This window comes from Pan troglodytes, chromosome 8 (genome assembly GCF_028858775.2).
Source record: "Pan troglodytes isolate AG18354 chromosome 8, NHGRI_mPanTro3-v2.0_pri, whole genome shotgun sequence".
Taxonomy (NCBI): domain Eukaryota; kingdom Metazoa; phylum Chordata; class Mammalia; order Primates; family Hominidae; genus Pan; species Pan troglodytes.
This window is the reverse complement of record NC_072406.2, coordinates 45848001-45864895: the sequence shown is the minus strand read 5'-3', so window position 1 is coordinate 45864895 and position 16895 is coordinate 45848001. Positions and strand designations below refer to the sequence as shown.

The window sequence follows — 16895 nt, the reverse complement described above, 5'->3', positions numbered from 1 at the left end:
TGAAGTGTGTCATGTGAGAGTTGTACTATTATTTTGATCTGAATGTGCTAGATAATTGAATTTACATGGTAACCTTTATTTTGGCAATTAAGATTTAATTTAATTTGTCATTACCAATTTCTTAATTACTATCTTTTGACAAAACTAAGCCAAATTAAAGATTTTTCCTCTTGAAGGATTATTATACTAGTAACATATTATTTAAATTATTATGATTTTGGCCGAGCACAGTGGCTTACACCTGTAATCCCAGCACTTTGGAAGGCCGAGACAGGTGGATCACTTAAGGTCAGGAGTTTGAGACCAGTCTGGCCAATGTGGTGAAACCCCATCTCTACTAAAAATACAAAAATTAGCCAGATATGGTGGCGTGTGCCTGTAATCTCAACTACTTGGGAGGCTGAGGCTTGCTTGAACCCGGGAGGCAGAGGTTACAGTGAGCCAAGGTCACACCACTGCACTGCCTGGATGACCGAACAAGACCCCATCGCAAAAAAAAAATTATTATGATTTTATGTTACATATTTAATATGTGATAGGGCTAATTTATTTTACTATCTTTTATTTCTTAATAGGGTTTTAATTTGAACTGTAATAAATCTTTAATTTTATTATGGAAATTAGCATCTTTTTACATAATTTTTCTATCCACAAATGTAATGTTCCTCTTCATTTATTGAAATCTTCCTTCATAGCTGTTCGTTCAATTTGGTCACAAGAGTTTAGCATGGGAAATATGTTTAAGCAAATATTTACTGAAATAATAAAATGTAAATATCATAATTTGTGTTTTTTGTAACAGAGAATGTGTTCAGTGCAGAGCCTTCAATAAAGGAGAAAAGAAAGACACATGCACACAGGAATGTTCCTATTTTAACATTACCAAGGTAGAAAGTCGGGACAAATTACCCCAGCCGGTCCAACCTGATCCTGTGTCCCATTGTAAGGAGAAGGATGTTGACGACTGTTGGTTCTATTTTACGTATTCAGTGAATGGGAACAACGAGGTCATGGTTCATGTTGTGGAGAATCCAGGTAGAAATGCGATGATTGCAGACATTCTTTTCAGATCTTGTATGTCTTGTTTCTGCTTATTTAGGCCTAACATCCAGAAACAGCCTCCAGCTGGAATATTTTAGGTCAAGTTGGGAAATTTTTCATCTCTCAAAGCTTCAAATATTATCTAATTAACTGTATAAGAAATAAGGAAAAGAGAGTTCCACTTTTAAGTTTTCTAAGTGGAGAGTTTGAAGATTAAATACAGTGATTTATATAAGACACTTAGAACGATGCCTGACACCAAGTGCATATTAAGAGTTTTTTGGTGATTGATGATTTTAAAATTAGAGCTTGATTTAAGCTTGAATACTGGGAAAGATAATTTGTTAAAGGATATTAATATAAAGTGTTGAATTTGTTCAACTTCTCCGGAGGTGAAACTTTTTTTTTTAAATCTTAGTTTTCCTAGTAGCCTTTTTGTAGATTCTTTGGAATTTTCTACCATAGTGTACATGTTTTTGTGTGAACATAAGCTTTCATTTCTCTTGGGTAAATACTAAAAATGGCATTTTGGAGCATATGGTAAGCATATGTTTAACTTTGTTAAGAAGCTGCCAGACTCTTAGACTCCCGTACTGTTTTGAATTATCAGCTAGGTGTTTTGCAAATATTGTCTCCCAGCCTGTGTCTCCTTATCATTTCATTTTTTTAAGTGTCTTCTGAACACCACAGGTTTTAATTTTGATTAAGTACAGTTTACCAAGTTTTTCTTCTGTGGCTCTTGCTTTTACATTGTCTTTAAGAACTCTGCCTAACCCAAGATTATAAGGATTTTTCTCCTCTGTTTTTTGGTAGAAGTTTTATAGTTTCTGGGGTTTCACATTTAGATCTGTAACTCATTTTGAGTTAGTGTGTGACAAAAGGCTCAGTTTTTTCATGTCAGTGTCCACTTGTTCTAGGGGCATTTGTTGAAAAAAGACTGTCCTTTCTCCACCTTTGTTGAACATCAGGTGACCTTACATGTGTAGGCCTGTTTCTGACTCTGTATTCTGTTCCATGTATCTGAGTGTTAGCTATACCACATGGTCTTGTAGCTTTCTTTATAGCTAGCCCTGAAAGCAGGGTCTTCCAACTTTATTGTTTTACAAAAGTGTTTTTGAGACACTTCCTTAGTTCCCTGCCTTCCATGTAAATTTTAGAAGTGGCTTACTGATTGCTACAGAAGTTCTGCCAGGAGTTTGAGTGGGATACGATTGAGTTTATAGATCAAATTGGGAAGAATTGACGTCTTAATAGTATTAGGTTTTGTAACTCCTGCACATGGAATATCTCTTCATTTGTTCAGTCTGAAAGATTTCTTTTTATCAGTATTTAGTAATTCTTAACATGCAAATCTTGCATATATTTTGTTAGACTTATATGTAAGTTTTTCATGCTTTTTCATTCTGTAGTAAATATTACTGTTTAAAAATTTATATTTTCAATATGTAGAAATAAATTATATATATAGAAAAATACATGATTTTTGTTCATTGATCCTGTATCCTGCAACCTTGTAAACTCACTTGTTAGTTCTAAGAGCTATTTTATAGATTCTTTGGGATAGTGTGCGTTCACTCTCTTGGGTGTTTATTCCTGTATGTTTTTTATAAGACACTGCACAGCTCTTTGTGGTGCTCATTATTACCTTCTTATTTTCCAGAGTGTCCCACTGGTCCAGACATCATTCCAATTGTAGCTGGTGTGGTTGCTGGAATTGTTCTTATTGGCCTTGCATTACTGCTGATATGGAAGCTTTTAATGATAATTCATGACAGAAGGGAGTTTGCTAAATTTGAAAAGGAGAAAATGAATGCCAAATGGGACACGGTAAGTTACAAAACATCCAAAAAGCAAAGTGGCTTATAAAGTAAATGTAATACTCCTAAGACTTATGTATTAGCTGTCAGGCTGATTATTAAAGTCCTTTTTAAGTATTTTATTCCCCCAAAAGTTTCTTACTCAAGGAATTTGCATTTAGTGAAAAACAGAAAGCATCCTAAATATATCCCATTGAAACAAAACATTGATTATAAGCATGTATATTCTGGTTACTGTGGCCAGTATTTTTATTTCTTTAATAGTTTTGATCCTAAATCTGCCTTTTCATCTAATGTGAAGTAGAATCCTAAATAATGTTATCTGTGTAGCAAGCTATTCAATGGAAAGCTGCTGCTTTCTTTAAAACAAACAAACAAACAAAACCTTCAGTGAAAGCCAGATTCAAAAGGTTATATACCAAGCTTGTCCAACTCACAGCTCGTCGGCCAAGACATGCAGCCCAGAACAGCTTTGAATGTGGCCCCAACACAAATTTGTAAACTTTCTTAGAAATTGTAATTATTATTATTATTATTTTTTGGTAACTTTTTTTTAAAGCTCATCAGCTATCGTTAGTGTATTTTATGTGTGGCCCAAGACAATTCTCCTTCCAGTGTGGCCCAGGGAAGCCAAAAGAGTGGACACCCCTGCTATATACTATATGATTCCATTTAGAGGACATTGTGGAAAAGCAAAACTGTAGGGGCAAAAATCAGTGGTTTCTAGGGGCTGGAATGGGGGAAAGTGTTGACCACAGAGGGGTGTAAGGAATCTTCCTTGGGATGATCTTGATTGTGGGTGGATTTATGTATTTGAAAACTCACAGAACTATGTACTTTAAAAAGATGTATGTTCCTCTATGAAAATTATATCTCAATAAACCTTGGCTTATAAAAATCTTAAAAGCCCTAAGTGACTGAAAGGTTATGTTAGCATTTAGTGCTTTGAAATATGGAGTCAGAGGGTGGGGTAACCAGATGTTGGCCTTTGTGTATTCATCTTTTGATACAAGAAAGCAATGCCAATCTTCAGTATTTTTAAATTGTAAATGAATTGTAGTTAGTTGCACTTTACTACAATTTGCTTGGGTTTTTAAAAATTATCAATTTTTTAAATTACAAATTTCAGAAGGGTAGAAATAGAAAAAAATCCCTTTATAGTGTTTGAACACTATAAATCTTTTTTTTTTCTGATGAAATCATTAGAAACTATTTCTTTTACTTTAGCAAGAAAATCCGATTTACAAGAGTCCTATTAATAATTTCAAGAATCCAAACTACGGACGTAAAGCTGGTCTCTAAATTGCCGTTCGTATTTTCTTTCACTTTCTGCCTTTGCATGTGAACTTCTATCTTTTTTACTGCACTGTGTGTCCTTTATCACTATTGCTGTTCTTTTTTTAAGTCTGGCTTTAAATATCGCTATTGTGGCTTTTCTTTTTGTATGTTAACTTCGCGTTTAGAAAGACCGTAAAATAAGTAATGTGATATAGAAACAGCAGCCATGTTGTAGTGAAAAGAGAATGTGCTTTGCAATCAGTTAGACCTCAGGTCAAATCCCACCTCTTCCACTTAGTAAGTAGAACAGCATTGAGTCACTTCACTTCTCTCATCTGTCACAGGGAGTCAGTACTCTGTTTTGTATGGGGTGGTTGTATTTGGCAAATGCACTCCAGTATATGAAATCAGCCTGTCAGCTCTAATCCTCACAACAGTCCTGTGCCTAGAATGATATTATCCTATTATCTTTTGTTCTTTTTCTGTTTATTTATTTATTTATTTTGAGACAGTCTCTCTCTGTCGCCCAGCCTCGAGTGCAGTGGTGTGATATCAGCTCACTGCAACCTCTGACTTCCAGATTCCAGCAATTCTCCTGCCTCAGCCTCCCGAGTACCTGAGATTGCAGGTGCCTGCCACCATGCTAGGCTTATTTTTTTGTTTTTAGTAGAGATGGGGTTTCACCACATTGGCTGGGCTAGCCTTGAACTCCTGACCTCCAGTGCTCTGCCCGCCTCGGTCTCCCAAAGTGCTGGGATTATAGGCGTGAGCCACTGTGCCCCACCAGTATTATCCTTAAATAACAAATTTGTAATGAGTAAATTTTAGGGTTGGATAGTGAAAATTGAAATCCAAATTGCAAAATAGAAAAATGTAACCTACTATGATATTTGTATGGTATGCAACTACAATATCATTATTGATTCTCAAAAGATTTGAGATCCATTTCTTGAATATAACTTGAAATTTCATTAAAAGCCAGAAGACAATATATATGTATGTATATTATATATATATGTGTGTGTGTCTGTGTGTATGTGAGAATGATTCTAATTTTCAAATGTAAGTTTATAACTGTTCATATCTGAATTTTCATGAAATGCTTCCAGCATATTCTAATAAAATAATGCAAGCCCCTAAAACTCTGATAACAAAGGTTAGTTGTGATTAGAACTAAATTCTCCTGACTGGTGATTGAGAACTCTTCTTCTCTTTCCCAACTGACTGACTGTAATAGGGCCTGGAAGATTTCTGCTTTTCTCACTGCCTACCTTATTGTGCAGATAAAGATGGTGTTGGGAACACTTAATAAAAATCACTGTGTCTCAGGCATGATTCTGACCACTTAATCTGTGTTTAATCTTCATAGTGAAAGTTGTAGGAATGTTTTACATATGAGAAAACTGAGACACGTAAGGGTTATGTAACTTGACCGAGTTCCCACGGCTGGTTAGTCAGAGAGCTGAGATTTGAACCCAGGCAGTTGGGTTCCAGAGTCCATGTTCTTGTCTATGACATTGTACTTGGTAGCAGTTATGTATCTTCAGAAGTCCCTGTTACCTGGTTAGGAAGAGGTAGATCACTCTTTATAGAGATTTACAGCCCTTTTACAATTTGTTGTTACTCTGTCAGAGTTAACACTGCTGCTGTTGGCAAACATCATGTTAGGGAAATCACTTTAATACATGGAACCCAGTGCTGTCGTTGTGTTTTTTGACTATTGAGAGTGTTCTTACAAACTGATCATGAATAAGAGCCTACAGTACAGGAATGTTTAATAGTTACAAGTGATATAGGAAGTGCTGATAACATTAGAAATCATTAACTTGTCAGATTTTTATTTCTAAGTAGACCGTAAGACTTTTTAAAGTTAAATTTGATGGCAGAAAATTATATTCAAATTCACATATGGGCAGGTTGGTACATATTTGTATTAGTCTGAGACAACATATTTTTCTCGTTCTCACTTAGTACTTTACAGAAAGTCATTTTTAGAGGAAAACTGAATAGCCAATGACATTGCCAGGCTTTTTTTTTTAAATACATATTTTTTTCTTTAGTTGTAGGTCAAAAATAGTCAAATGTTGACAATTTCATGTGGTTATTTCTCACAAGAGAAAAAATTTCTGTCCTACTGAGGTGAAATTTTCACCCTTGCTGTACCTTTTATTGTATTTTGAAGGAAATTATCAGTAAATGTTATTTAAACTTAATGTGTATAGTGTATATATTGCTAAAATGTTGCTAAAATAAGCATTTTATGTAATTCAGGAAGCAGAAGTTTGGTAAAAATTTCTCTGTGCATTATTGAAGTCCAGGCAATTTGATGGCTACAGATTATTTTAAGAGATGTTTTCTCAAGAAAAAGTAGAAATTAACAATTGAAATAAATGAATGAGCATCAAGAAATTACATCATGGATTGTAAGAAACTTTTCTGATATGGACCAAGGTTTGCCAGTCAATTATGTCATTGAAATTTTTGAAATAATGGGCAGGCACTAATTACTTTGGCAGAAGACTACCGTGTAGGAACATTAAGAAGAACATGTCACATTATCAGCTTCTAACTGTTGGAGTGGGTTAAAAAAATGGTCTGTCCTCATCTGCTGCTATGCGGGTTTAAATGTGGCTCCCAAATCTCCCACAGTTCTGCATTATGTATTTAATACATTGTAGAGATGGTTCTGCAGCTACCACTGTCAGCCATTCCAGAGTGAGCACAAAGATGACATTTTACTGAGCTTGAGGGCTTCCTTTCATAATATAACCCTGTTCTCTTGATGCGGGTTTTTTTGGGGTGGGGTGGTGTTGCACTCTGAATGATGGAAACTAATCTGAATTATTTTAGTTTACCTTCATTTAAAATGATGCCTAATACAGATAATGAGCTTAATTTTACCTCTAACCTTGCATGTTAAACTTTTGTTTGAATGGACTTTGAAATAATAAATACAAATGTTTGTGTATACAACAAGACAGATTTTTCTCCAAAGGTAAGTTCTTCCATATAAATTACACTTTGGACTCATCTATATAGGGCTTTTTTTGTTTTCTTTTTTTTTTTTTTTTTTGTTTTCTTTTTTTTTTTTTGTCCTTCCCTTATAATTCTTGAGTATTAAATACTAGATTTAGCAAATATATTGTATTAAAGAAATTTAATTAGATGGTAATTTATTTTCCCAACATATTTGAAGGAATGTGTAGCACTTAGCCTCAAATCAGATAGGATATAAATGTGGAGTGTAATTTATTTGCACTCTGGCTTTTTAAGATAGTAGTTGCTAGAATCCAGTTTCCTGACCCCCATTTTGAAATGTCTGCTCTCACAACTGTATAATGTATTAGCTTCAGTTGGGACTAGAGCTGAGAGTTTGATGTACACAGTTTTGTCATCCACATTATATGCTGTTTGTCTCTGAGGGATCCTGAGTTTGTCCATGTTTCTGAAACAACCAGTCAAGGTGTATTTTGAGGAGAGGGGAGTGAGGGCTGAGGTATGTTGTCTGGTTCTGATTGGTATCACATGAGCTGCTGAGCTGAAATCACAGTGGTTTATTTGGTGTCTTGCAGGACCCAGCCTTTATATGTTAATGTTTTTCCCTCATTGGTATGGGATACCTATAGGATGAAGTTCAGACTTCATAGCAAGGCCTCTAGGACTGTTCTTCCTTTGTCTCCTCACCTCCAATCATATGCCCCCTTAATTCTTTTTTTTCCTCTTTTTTTTTTTTTTTTGAGATGGAGTCTTGCTCTTTTGCCCAGTCTGGAGTGCAGTGGTGCGATCTCAGCTCACTGCAATCTCCACTTCCTGGGTTCAAGTGATTCCCCTATCCCAGCTTCATGAGTAGCTGGGATTACAGGCACCCACCACCACACCCAGCTAATTTTTGTATTTTTAGTAGAGACGGGGTTTTACCGTGTTGGCCAGGCTGATCTCAAACTCCTAACCAAAAGTGATCCACCCACCTCGGCCTCTCAAAATTCTGGGATTACAGGCATGAGCCACCGCGCCTGCCCTCCCCTAACTCTAGAAACTTCTAAACTGTGTGTATTTCTACTTAAATGTCCCATTCTTTTCCCTACACCTTGACTTTGCATAGATTGCTATTTACCAACCAATAATTTATCTAGTCAATTTCACAATGAAAATCTCCTTAATCTTCTTAAAGTTAATAACTTTTTTCTTATACTATTCCCAGATTATGTTCATAACTCTATTGTAAACTTTATCAGAGTGCCTTATTTTCATGTCTCTCACCCACCAAACTATACCTTCCTTGAGGGCAGAAATTGTGCCACCAAAAGGCAGATCCAAATACAGTCTGCAATGAAGTGTGAATAAAATTTAAAAACAAAAATTACTTCTAGATCAAAAAATGTTTTTAGATGCTTTCTATAAATATTTTTAAAAAAATCACCTGCAGTTGGTTCTATAGTGAGATATAAAACTGAACAACATTCCAAAATCTTAATTTTTTCTTAAAAAAAATTTCCCTGGTAGTTAACAAGTATTTTTTATTTGTACTCACTGTAATTTTCTCTGATAAAGTGTTATTTGGTCACACTTCTCACTTGGCTTTCAAGCCTGCTTTCAATTTATAAGAACAGGAGAAAAAAGAATGCTATAGCAAGTATTTAAATGTAGCAGTTATAGTATAAGAGAATTTTTAAGGAAAAGGGTGATACGGTGATATGTTTTTTTCTGCTTAAAACATCACTGTCAGTATATCTTTGGATCTTGAAAGATCTCTTGTGTTTATGGCTTGGGGCCTGCTTGCTAGGCTTGACTTCAGTACTGTTTACTAAATTATAGCACTGCAATAAGACATTTCACCAATATGATATTGAAGTATAACAAGTTATTTCATAAGGAATGGTAATTATCTAACATTCTAAGCAAATTTGCAGTGTGACTTGGTGGGGCGCAGTGCTGTCCCTGACACAATGACAGCCTTACTCTCTAAATTAGTAACTTCTGTAGGAGACCCCAGAAGCACACCTCCCTCCCAGCAGTGGAAGCCGAGGATTCCCGTTTTGATTAGCAGGCGCCTTCTGTTCACGATAAAGGGATAAGAATCAGGCAGTGATGGCAGCGGAGTTCATGCTTCATTAAGGCAGGCATTGCAAACTAGTTCAAAGGAGAGAATCCACGGTGACAGCACATTCTGTGCCATGGAGAACATTCTTAAATCAAGCCTCCAGTGGAGGAAGAACTCAAGAATGAAATAGCACCAGATAACGGGGCATCATTAGACTTGTAAAGCAAAGCTTCCATTTTCTATTTTTATATAAATCATTATTAATGCCTTTAAAACAACTGTGATATCTGGACAAATAAAATAGAAATGACTTCTTAAGATGATTGCAACTTTTAGTCTTGATTTTTAAAAATTATTCTACATAATTTTAGTAGAGTAACTGATAATTTTTCTCACTTTTTTTTGTTTTAGGGTGAAAATCCTATTTATAAGAGTGCCGTGACAACTGTGGTCAATCCGAAGTATGAGGGAAAATGAGTACTGCCCGTGCAAATCCCACAACACTGAATGCAAAGTAGCAATTTCCATAGTCACAGTTAGGTAGCTTTAGGGCAATATTGCCATGGTTTTATTCATGTGCAGGTTTTGAAAATGTACAATATGTATAATTTTTAAAATGTTTTATTATTTTGAAAATAATGTTGTAATTCATGCCAGGGACTGACAAAAGACTTGAGACAGGATGGTTATTCTTGTCAGCTAAGGTCACATTGTGCCTTTTTGACCTTTTCTTCCTGGACTATTGAAATCAAGCTTATTGGATTAAGTGATATTTCTATAGCGATTGAAAGGGCAATAGTTAAAGTAATGAGCATGATGAGAGTTTCTGTTAATCATGTATTAAAACTGATTTTTAGCTTTACAAATATGTCAGTTTGCAGTTATGCAGAATCCAAAGTAAATGTCCTGCTAGCTAGTTAAGGATTGTTTTAAATCTGTTATTTTGCTATTTGCCTGTTAGACATGACTGATGACATATCTGAAAGACAAGTACGTTGAGAGTTGCTGGTGTAAAATACATTTGAAATAGTTGATCTACAAAGGCCATGGGAAAAATTCAGAGAGTTAGGAAGGAAAAACCAATAGCTTTAAAACCTGTGTGCCATTTTAAGAGTTACTTAATGTTTGGTAACTTTTATGCCTTCACTTTACAAATTCAAGCCTTAGATAAAAGAACCGAGCAATTTTCTGCTAAAAAGTCCTTGATTTAGCACTATTTACATACAGGCCATACTTTACAAAGTATTTGCTGAATGGGGACCTTTCGAGTTGAATTTATTTTATTATTTTTATTTTGTTTAATGTCTGGTGCTTTCTATCACCTCTTCTAATCTTTTAATGTATTTGTTTGCAATTTTGGGGTAAGACTTTTTTTATGAGTACTTTTTCTTTGAAGTTTTAGCGGTCAATTTGCCTTTTTAATGAACATGTGAAGTTATACTGTGGCTATGCAACAGCTCTCACCTACGCGAGTCTTACTTCGAGTTAGTGCCATAACAGACCACTGTATGTTTACTTCTCACCATTTGAGTTGCCCATCTTGTTTCATACTAGTCACATTCTTGTTTTAAGTGCCTTTAGTTTTAACAGTTCACTTTTTACAGTGCTATTTACTGAAGTTATTTATTAAATATGCCTAAAATACTTAAATCAGATGTCTTGACTCTGATGTATTTTATCAGGTTGTGTGCATGAAATTTTCATAGATTAAAGAAGTTGAGGAAAAGCATTTCTGGTTGGTGGGTAGTTCACTTATGAAGCTAAAACATAATTCTTTAAAAAAATATACTAGGGACATAAGGAGAGTGGTATGGTGAAATACAGACTTGAAGACTGTCCTTGGGCTCTCTGAATCATGGTGGATAGATCCTTACTTATCCTGCTATGCTGGGAGAGAGGTTTCATCCCAATATTAAGCAGAATTAACTTTATGAACATCTTAGAGCCATTAGTAGGTGCTGGAAATTGTATCATTTTATTTAAGATATAGATAGGGGATTGTTAACTTTTCTGATAAGAAAAATTAGGAAAAATTTTACTTTTATTTGGCTTTGGTTTCTGTTTGAAAGGATATATCCATAAGCACTACTTGTGTAAAGCTTATTAGAAGAAATACATGCTGTTTTCTTAAGCATACAACAAATGTCAGAAATATTTGGAGGAGAAAAAGTTTCAGCCTTACTAGCCTTTCACATTTATACAATCCCTTCACATCCTGTTAATTGATCTTCTTTTACTTACTCCATTTAAATGTGTTTCATAGCTTAGACTAAAGCATATTTGAGGTGAGAATTACACAGTTTTACTAGTTTGTAAGATACATGAAAAAATTATCTGTATTTATTACTCTGTCACCCTGTTTCATCTTGTTTTCCACCATCCATAATTCCACTTAGCTTAATTCATTTCTCTGTGCCTTAGGCATAATCAATAGTTGAATTGCATATTTCTGCTCCAGAACTCTGCTCTTATAATGATATTTTAAAAATATATTAGAACAAAGTAACAAAGTCTATCTTCTTTTTTTTTTTTTTTTTTTTGGCAAATAGCTATTTTTATTTTTTTCACATATTAAAACCCACTAAAAATAACCATTTTTCTAACCAACCACAACAAAAATTAGTGAGAAGAGTACTGCTGCTTTACATTTCTCCAAATCTCTTCAATGTCTGATGACAGACGAAAGCTGGAATCTTGTATCTGCTTTTGCATTCAGCCTATTACAATATCACACCAGATAGCCTCTTGAAAACTCCTCTGCATACTCATGAAAAAATGAGTGAAAAAGATAAATGATGGCTGGGCGTTGTGGCTCATACCTGTAATCCCAGCACTTTGGGAGGCTGAGGTGGGCAGATCACTTGAGCTCAGGAGTTCCAGACCAGCCTGGCCAACATGGTGAAACCCCGTCTCCACTAAAAATACAAAAATTAGCCAGGTGTGGTGGTGGGTGCCTATAATCCCAGCTACTCGGGAAGCTGAGGTAGGAGAATTGCTTGAACCCAGGTGGCGGAGGCTGCAATGAGCTGAGATCGTGCCACTGCACTCCAATGTGGGCAACAGAGCAAGACTCCTTCTCAAATAAAAAAAAGGAAAAGCTATAAATAGTGAAATGATGTCTTAGTGTTATAAAAACAGCTTTGACCTAGAATACCCTTGAAAGGCTCTTGAGGCCCCCCCAGACCACACTTTGACAACCACTGCTCTAGATGAATCTCTTCATCGAATCTCTTCATATATATGAATCTCTTCATATAAGGACCCTGGACCTCAGAAAGAGTAAGTGAGAAACTCAACATCACAGCCTATTAATAGCAGGATACAGATATTAGATGGTTTGTCTCACTTCTCTTGGTTTAGATTCTCAATTGGAAACCTGGGAAATACACCCTAATGACCTGTCCTATTCCCTGTAAGTTGCAAAAATTGTCACAATATATTACCCTCTCCCCAACATTTCTTTAATAAAAGAGGTAATCAACAAATTTGGTAAATTTTGCAATAGCCATACTCTGTTTGAACCTAAACTACAATATTTGAATTCAGGTCTCTATTTGAACAGAAACACTAAGGCAAATTTGACTGCATCCTACTCCATGCAAGCTAGTAATGACAAACTGCACAGTAAGTATCATAGGTAAATATGGAAAGCAGATTACCCATAATATCAGTATTTATCATGTATTCTGTGTCTGGAATACAATTCAATGACATATTTCAGAAAAATTTTCTCAAGTACTGGCTGAAAGAGTGGGGGATACATTAAGAGACTGCAAATAAACTGGCAATCACAAGAACTTTTTTAGATAAAATGGAGTTGTTCCAAAATGTATACATTTTTCATTCTCTAACCAGACCTTATTCTTGTCTTTTTAAAGAAAATCAAATCTTCTCGGCCACCTAGAGATGATTTCCTTTGTATCCCACCAGATGGTTCAGATCTTCTTTAAACGGATCATAGCCTTGTTCTTTTAAACAACGCAGTCCCCAGAAAAGCTGGTCCAGGGGAGGTAGTTCTTCCCAAGGAACCCACTCCCAACTTTCATTTTTTTCAGGCTCTACATTCTTTGGTTCTGAATCATGAGTCACATCCACTTCTCCTTTCATTAATATAGTAACATAATGGTAATTCTCCTTCTCAATGAAAGAATTCACAACTGAGGCAAAGTGAACATTTTTCAGGTGAAGAGCTGCTTCTTCCCAGGTTTCCCTTTGAGCACATTCTTCCCAGGTTTCACCGAACTCCAGATGACCTCCAGGGAGTTGGAAACTGCCAGCTCCAACCGAGCCTTTCCTCTTCCCCAGGAGGACGCAACGCGGATGCTTGCAGCTGGTCACCACGACTCCGACCCCGACTCCTGGCCGCCGCCCGCGCGGCTGTGCGCTGGCCGTCATAGCGCGCGGGCCAAAGTCTATCTTCTATATGTACATAATTTTTTTTTTTCCAAACACGTGTTTGAGGCTGGAATGTGGTGAATTTTTAGATTTTATATTACAATTTATAGCAGACAAAAAGATTTTCTATAGGAATCCCTTTGTTGGAAGTTGGAGGAATTGTATACAAGTTTATTTCTCATGCTGATTGTAAGAGCCTAAAATACTTAAATCGGAAGACTCAATTTGACATTTGAGTAATTCTAGGCTTGAAACTGGCAATTTCAAAATATAGTCTGAGAAATTGATAATAGTATATCTATCTCTATGTAGATACACACACCACACATTGAGATGCTTTGACTGAAGCCACATAGAACTTGGTCACTAAAATATTTATTTTCCCAGCAACAGTACATTTTGATCTCCAGTGAAACACTTTCCAAAAAGCAAGAGTCCAGGAAGCAAAACAACAATTAGAACTTTTTTTCCATTTAAACTATACTATAGAAATTTACAAAATATTAAGTATCATGAGTACATTGTTTGGCTAATGCCAAATAGTGGCATATTTTACAGTGATTCCGTGACATTTTAAAAGTTTTCTTACTCTTTTCCAGTCTTACTTTATGAATTTCCTTAAAACAGACACCCAGGTAAGACCTTGAGCCACAAGAACAGTTCATAATACCACTTAAAAAGTCACCTGTGATCAGCTTTTTGTTTTAACCTGGAATTTTTCCTTTCTGTTTTTCACTACAGTTTGAGAGAGAACCTTGAGTAGAGGCCATTTGTCTTTAGTTTATTCCTTGGAGGCTTAACGTTTACATTTTTAAACGTTCATTTTTGTAGATTCCAGGGGTACATGTGCAGGTGTGTTACATGGACATGTTGCATAATGGCTTCTAGTGTACCCATCACCTTAGTAGTGGCCATTATAGTCAATAGGTAATTTTCCACCTTTCACCCTCCTACCACCCTCTCCCTTTTGGAGTCCCGGGAGTCTGTTCTTTCCCTTTGTATGTCCATGTTTACCCATTGTTTAGCTTTCACTTATGTGTGAGAACATGTGATATTTGATTTTCTGTTTCTGAATTATTTCACTTAGGGTGATCCATCCATGTCACTGCGAAAGACATGACTTCATTAAGGCCTAGATATTTCTGATCTGATATGCTCAAAGAAGTTCAGAAACAGAATGAGTATCTCCCCAGGACTCCTTTTGAGCCTATAAAGATCCTTCACTGGCTCTTTAGAATTTCTCTCATGACTCAGGATTCTTCTGAGAATTTAGGGATAGGTGGAAGTGGCTTCTGAGTGATGAGTGGGAGCAAATTTTCAAGGTGGATTAGGTCTAGATTAAGTAGCCCATCAAGTCTCCACTGCTCTGAGGGTGGTATGTCATCTAAGTGTGAACCTTTAGGGTACAAAAATGGTAGGAGAACCATGAGACAAATATTAAGTTCACTGATACGGCAATTCTTACCTTCATTTGCTTCTACAATTAAGTCTTCACTGTACTTTTAATTAAGATTTTAAATTTTTGAGGGTATAGAGTTTCCATTAAAAGGTCATCAGTGATAATAAATTTTTATTGGACTTTCTACTTATTCTGGATCCTAAAACAGACTGACATATAAACACGTTACTTATGGATCACTTTGAGAGAGGAAACACTATTCAGAAGATTTAAATCCCAGAGTTTAATCCATTGCTTTATTGCAAGTTTACAGAAGACTTGTCTTCAGTTTTATCTGCAGTAGTTGATCTATTGACTTTAAATGTTGAAAACTTATACTAATGTTGCTTACTGTCCAAAATTATTCCTGGGAGATAAACATTCAGATTTTCTACAGTAACCACTGACTGGCCCCTTAGCAGCCATTTGAAACATAAATTTGATGATATTGCCCAAACATCCCCAGTCCAGTTCAACTTTCAGATCCTCAAGCCTACCATAGTCCTTTGTGTTTGATATTTCTTTCTTATCCTTAAATGTGGTAGCTCCATGAGCACAGGGACCTGTGTTTTGATTCACTGTCTGCATACTTCACTTTGCAGAACATTTTTAAGGTCCATGCATGTTGTAGCATGTATCAGAACTACACTCCTTTTATGGCTAAATATTCCATTGCCTGCGTATAGCATATTTATCCATTCAGTTTTCAGTGGACACTTGGGGTGTTTCCACCTTTTGGCTCTTACGAATAATGCTGCAATAAATATTGTCATATAAGTATCTGTTCAAGTTCATACCTTCAGTTCTTTTCATTATATGCCTAAAAGCAGAATAGCTGGATCATATAGTAATTGTGTTTTGCTCTTTGAGGAACTGCCAAACTGTTTTCCACAGTGGCTGCACCATTTTACATTCCCACCAGCAATGTATGAGGGTTCACCAGAGAACCCTCAGAACAGAACGGAACAGATACTTCACCAGAGAAGATGAATGGCAAAAAAGAAAAAAATGGAAATGCAAATTAAAATCACAATGAGATACCATTAGATACCCACTAGAAGCTAAAGTTTAAATGGCTGAAAATACCAATTGTATCCTTAGAACAACATCTGGCACAAAGTAAGGTGTAGGCGACCAGTAAGTATTTGTTGAGTAGATGGATTCATTTCTGTAATTTGCTACCATGCCCACCTACCTGTTAGCATCTGCAGTGACATACTGGCCTTCCTGCCAGTTCTTATAGATAAACTCTCCAAGGGCAGACCTTCCACTTGTATTCGTCTTCCAAACTCCATCACCTCTTGCCTGCTAAGACAAGCAGTTCTCTCCTCTCCTGCATCATCAAGTTTTCCCCTCTTCTGGGTCATTCCCCTCAGTAACAAACATACCATAGTTACCATCTCTGTTTCTCTCTTTCCTTTTACAACTCAGGAGTTGTCTAAGCCATACACCTGTGACCAATTGATGTGTGACAAGGTTTCCAAGTTTGTTCAATGGGGAAAGAAAAATCTTTTCAACAGATGATGCTGGAATAACTGGATTTCCACAAGCAAAAGAGTGAAGCTGGACCCCTAACTCTCACCATATACAAAAATTTACTCAAAATGGATCAGTGACATATCTAAACATAAGAACTCAAACCATCAGACTTTTAGAAGAAACATAGGAGTGTACTTCATGACCTTTAATTTGGCAAAGGGTTCTTAGACAAGACACCAAAAGCATAAATAACAAAAGATAAAACAAATTGGACTTCATCAAAATTAAAAATATTTGTGCATCAAAGGACATTATCAAAAAAGGCAACCTACAGAATGGGAGAAAATACTTGTAAATTATATATCTGATAAGGGATTAATATCCAGAATATATAAATAACTACAAT

At 35.9% G+C, this 16895-nt stretch overlaps 2 protein-coding genes across 9 annotated transcripts in view; one reads left to right on the top strand and one right to left on the bottom strand.

The window, feature by feature from the left end:
* The window catches only part of ITGB1 (integrin subunit beta 1), a 57766-nt gene extending 46939 nt beyond the window's left edge, over positions 1 to 10827 (top strand). For 4 of the 8 annotated variants that reach the window (XM_016962975.4, XM_063781611.1, XM_009458229.5 and 1 more), the window contains 4 exons: positions 803 to 1035; positions 2702 to 2868; positions 4086 to 4166; positions 9589 to 10827. In XM_016962975.4, coding sequence (XP_016818464.1) covers positions 803 to 1035; positions 2702 to 2868; positions 4086 to 4160 — 475 coding nt within the window. In that variant the 3' untranslated portion in view covers positions 4161 to 4166; positions 9589 to 10827. The remainder of the gene's footprint in view (positions 1 to 802; positions 1036 to 2701; positions 2869 to 4085; positions 4167 to 9588) is intronic. The other 4 variants (XM_016962976.4, XM_063781613.1, XM_063781614.1 and 1 more) reach the window with 1 other exon arrangement.
* An 896-nt stretch (positions 10828 to 11723) lies between these two features.
* LOC129136271 (nucleotide triphosphate diphosphatase NUDT15) lies at positions 11724 to 15475 on the bottom strand. Its single transcript, XM_054660973.2, has one exon. The coding sequence runs from the start codon at positions 13570 to 13572 to the stop codon at positions 13078 to 13080; it is 495 nt and encodes a 164-aa protein (XP_054516948.1). The 5' UTR covers positions 13573 to 15475; the 3' UTR covers positions 11724 to 13077.
* Between the last annotated feature and the right edge of the window lie 1420 nt (positions 15476 to 16895).

Excerpts from the sequence above, each read along its gene's own strand:
- LOC129136271 (XM_054660973.2), bottom strand. The coding sequence starts at position 13,572 with ATGACGGCCAGCGCACAGCCGCGCGGGCGGCGGCCAGGAGTCGGGGTC.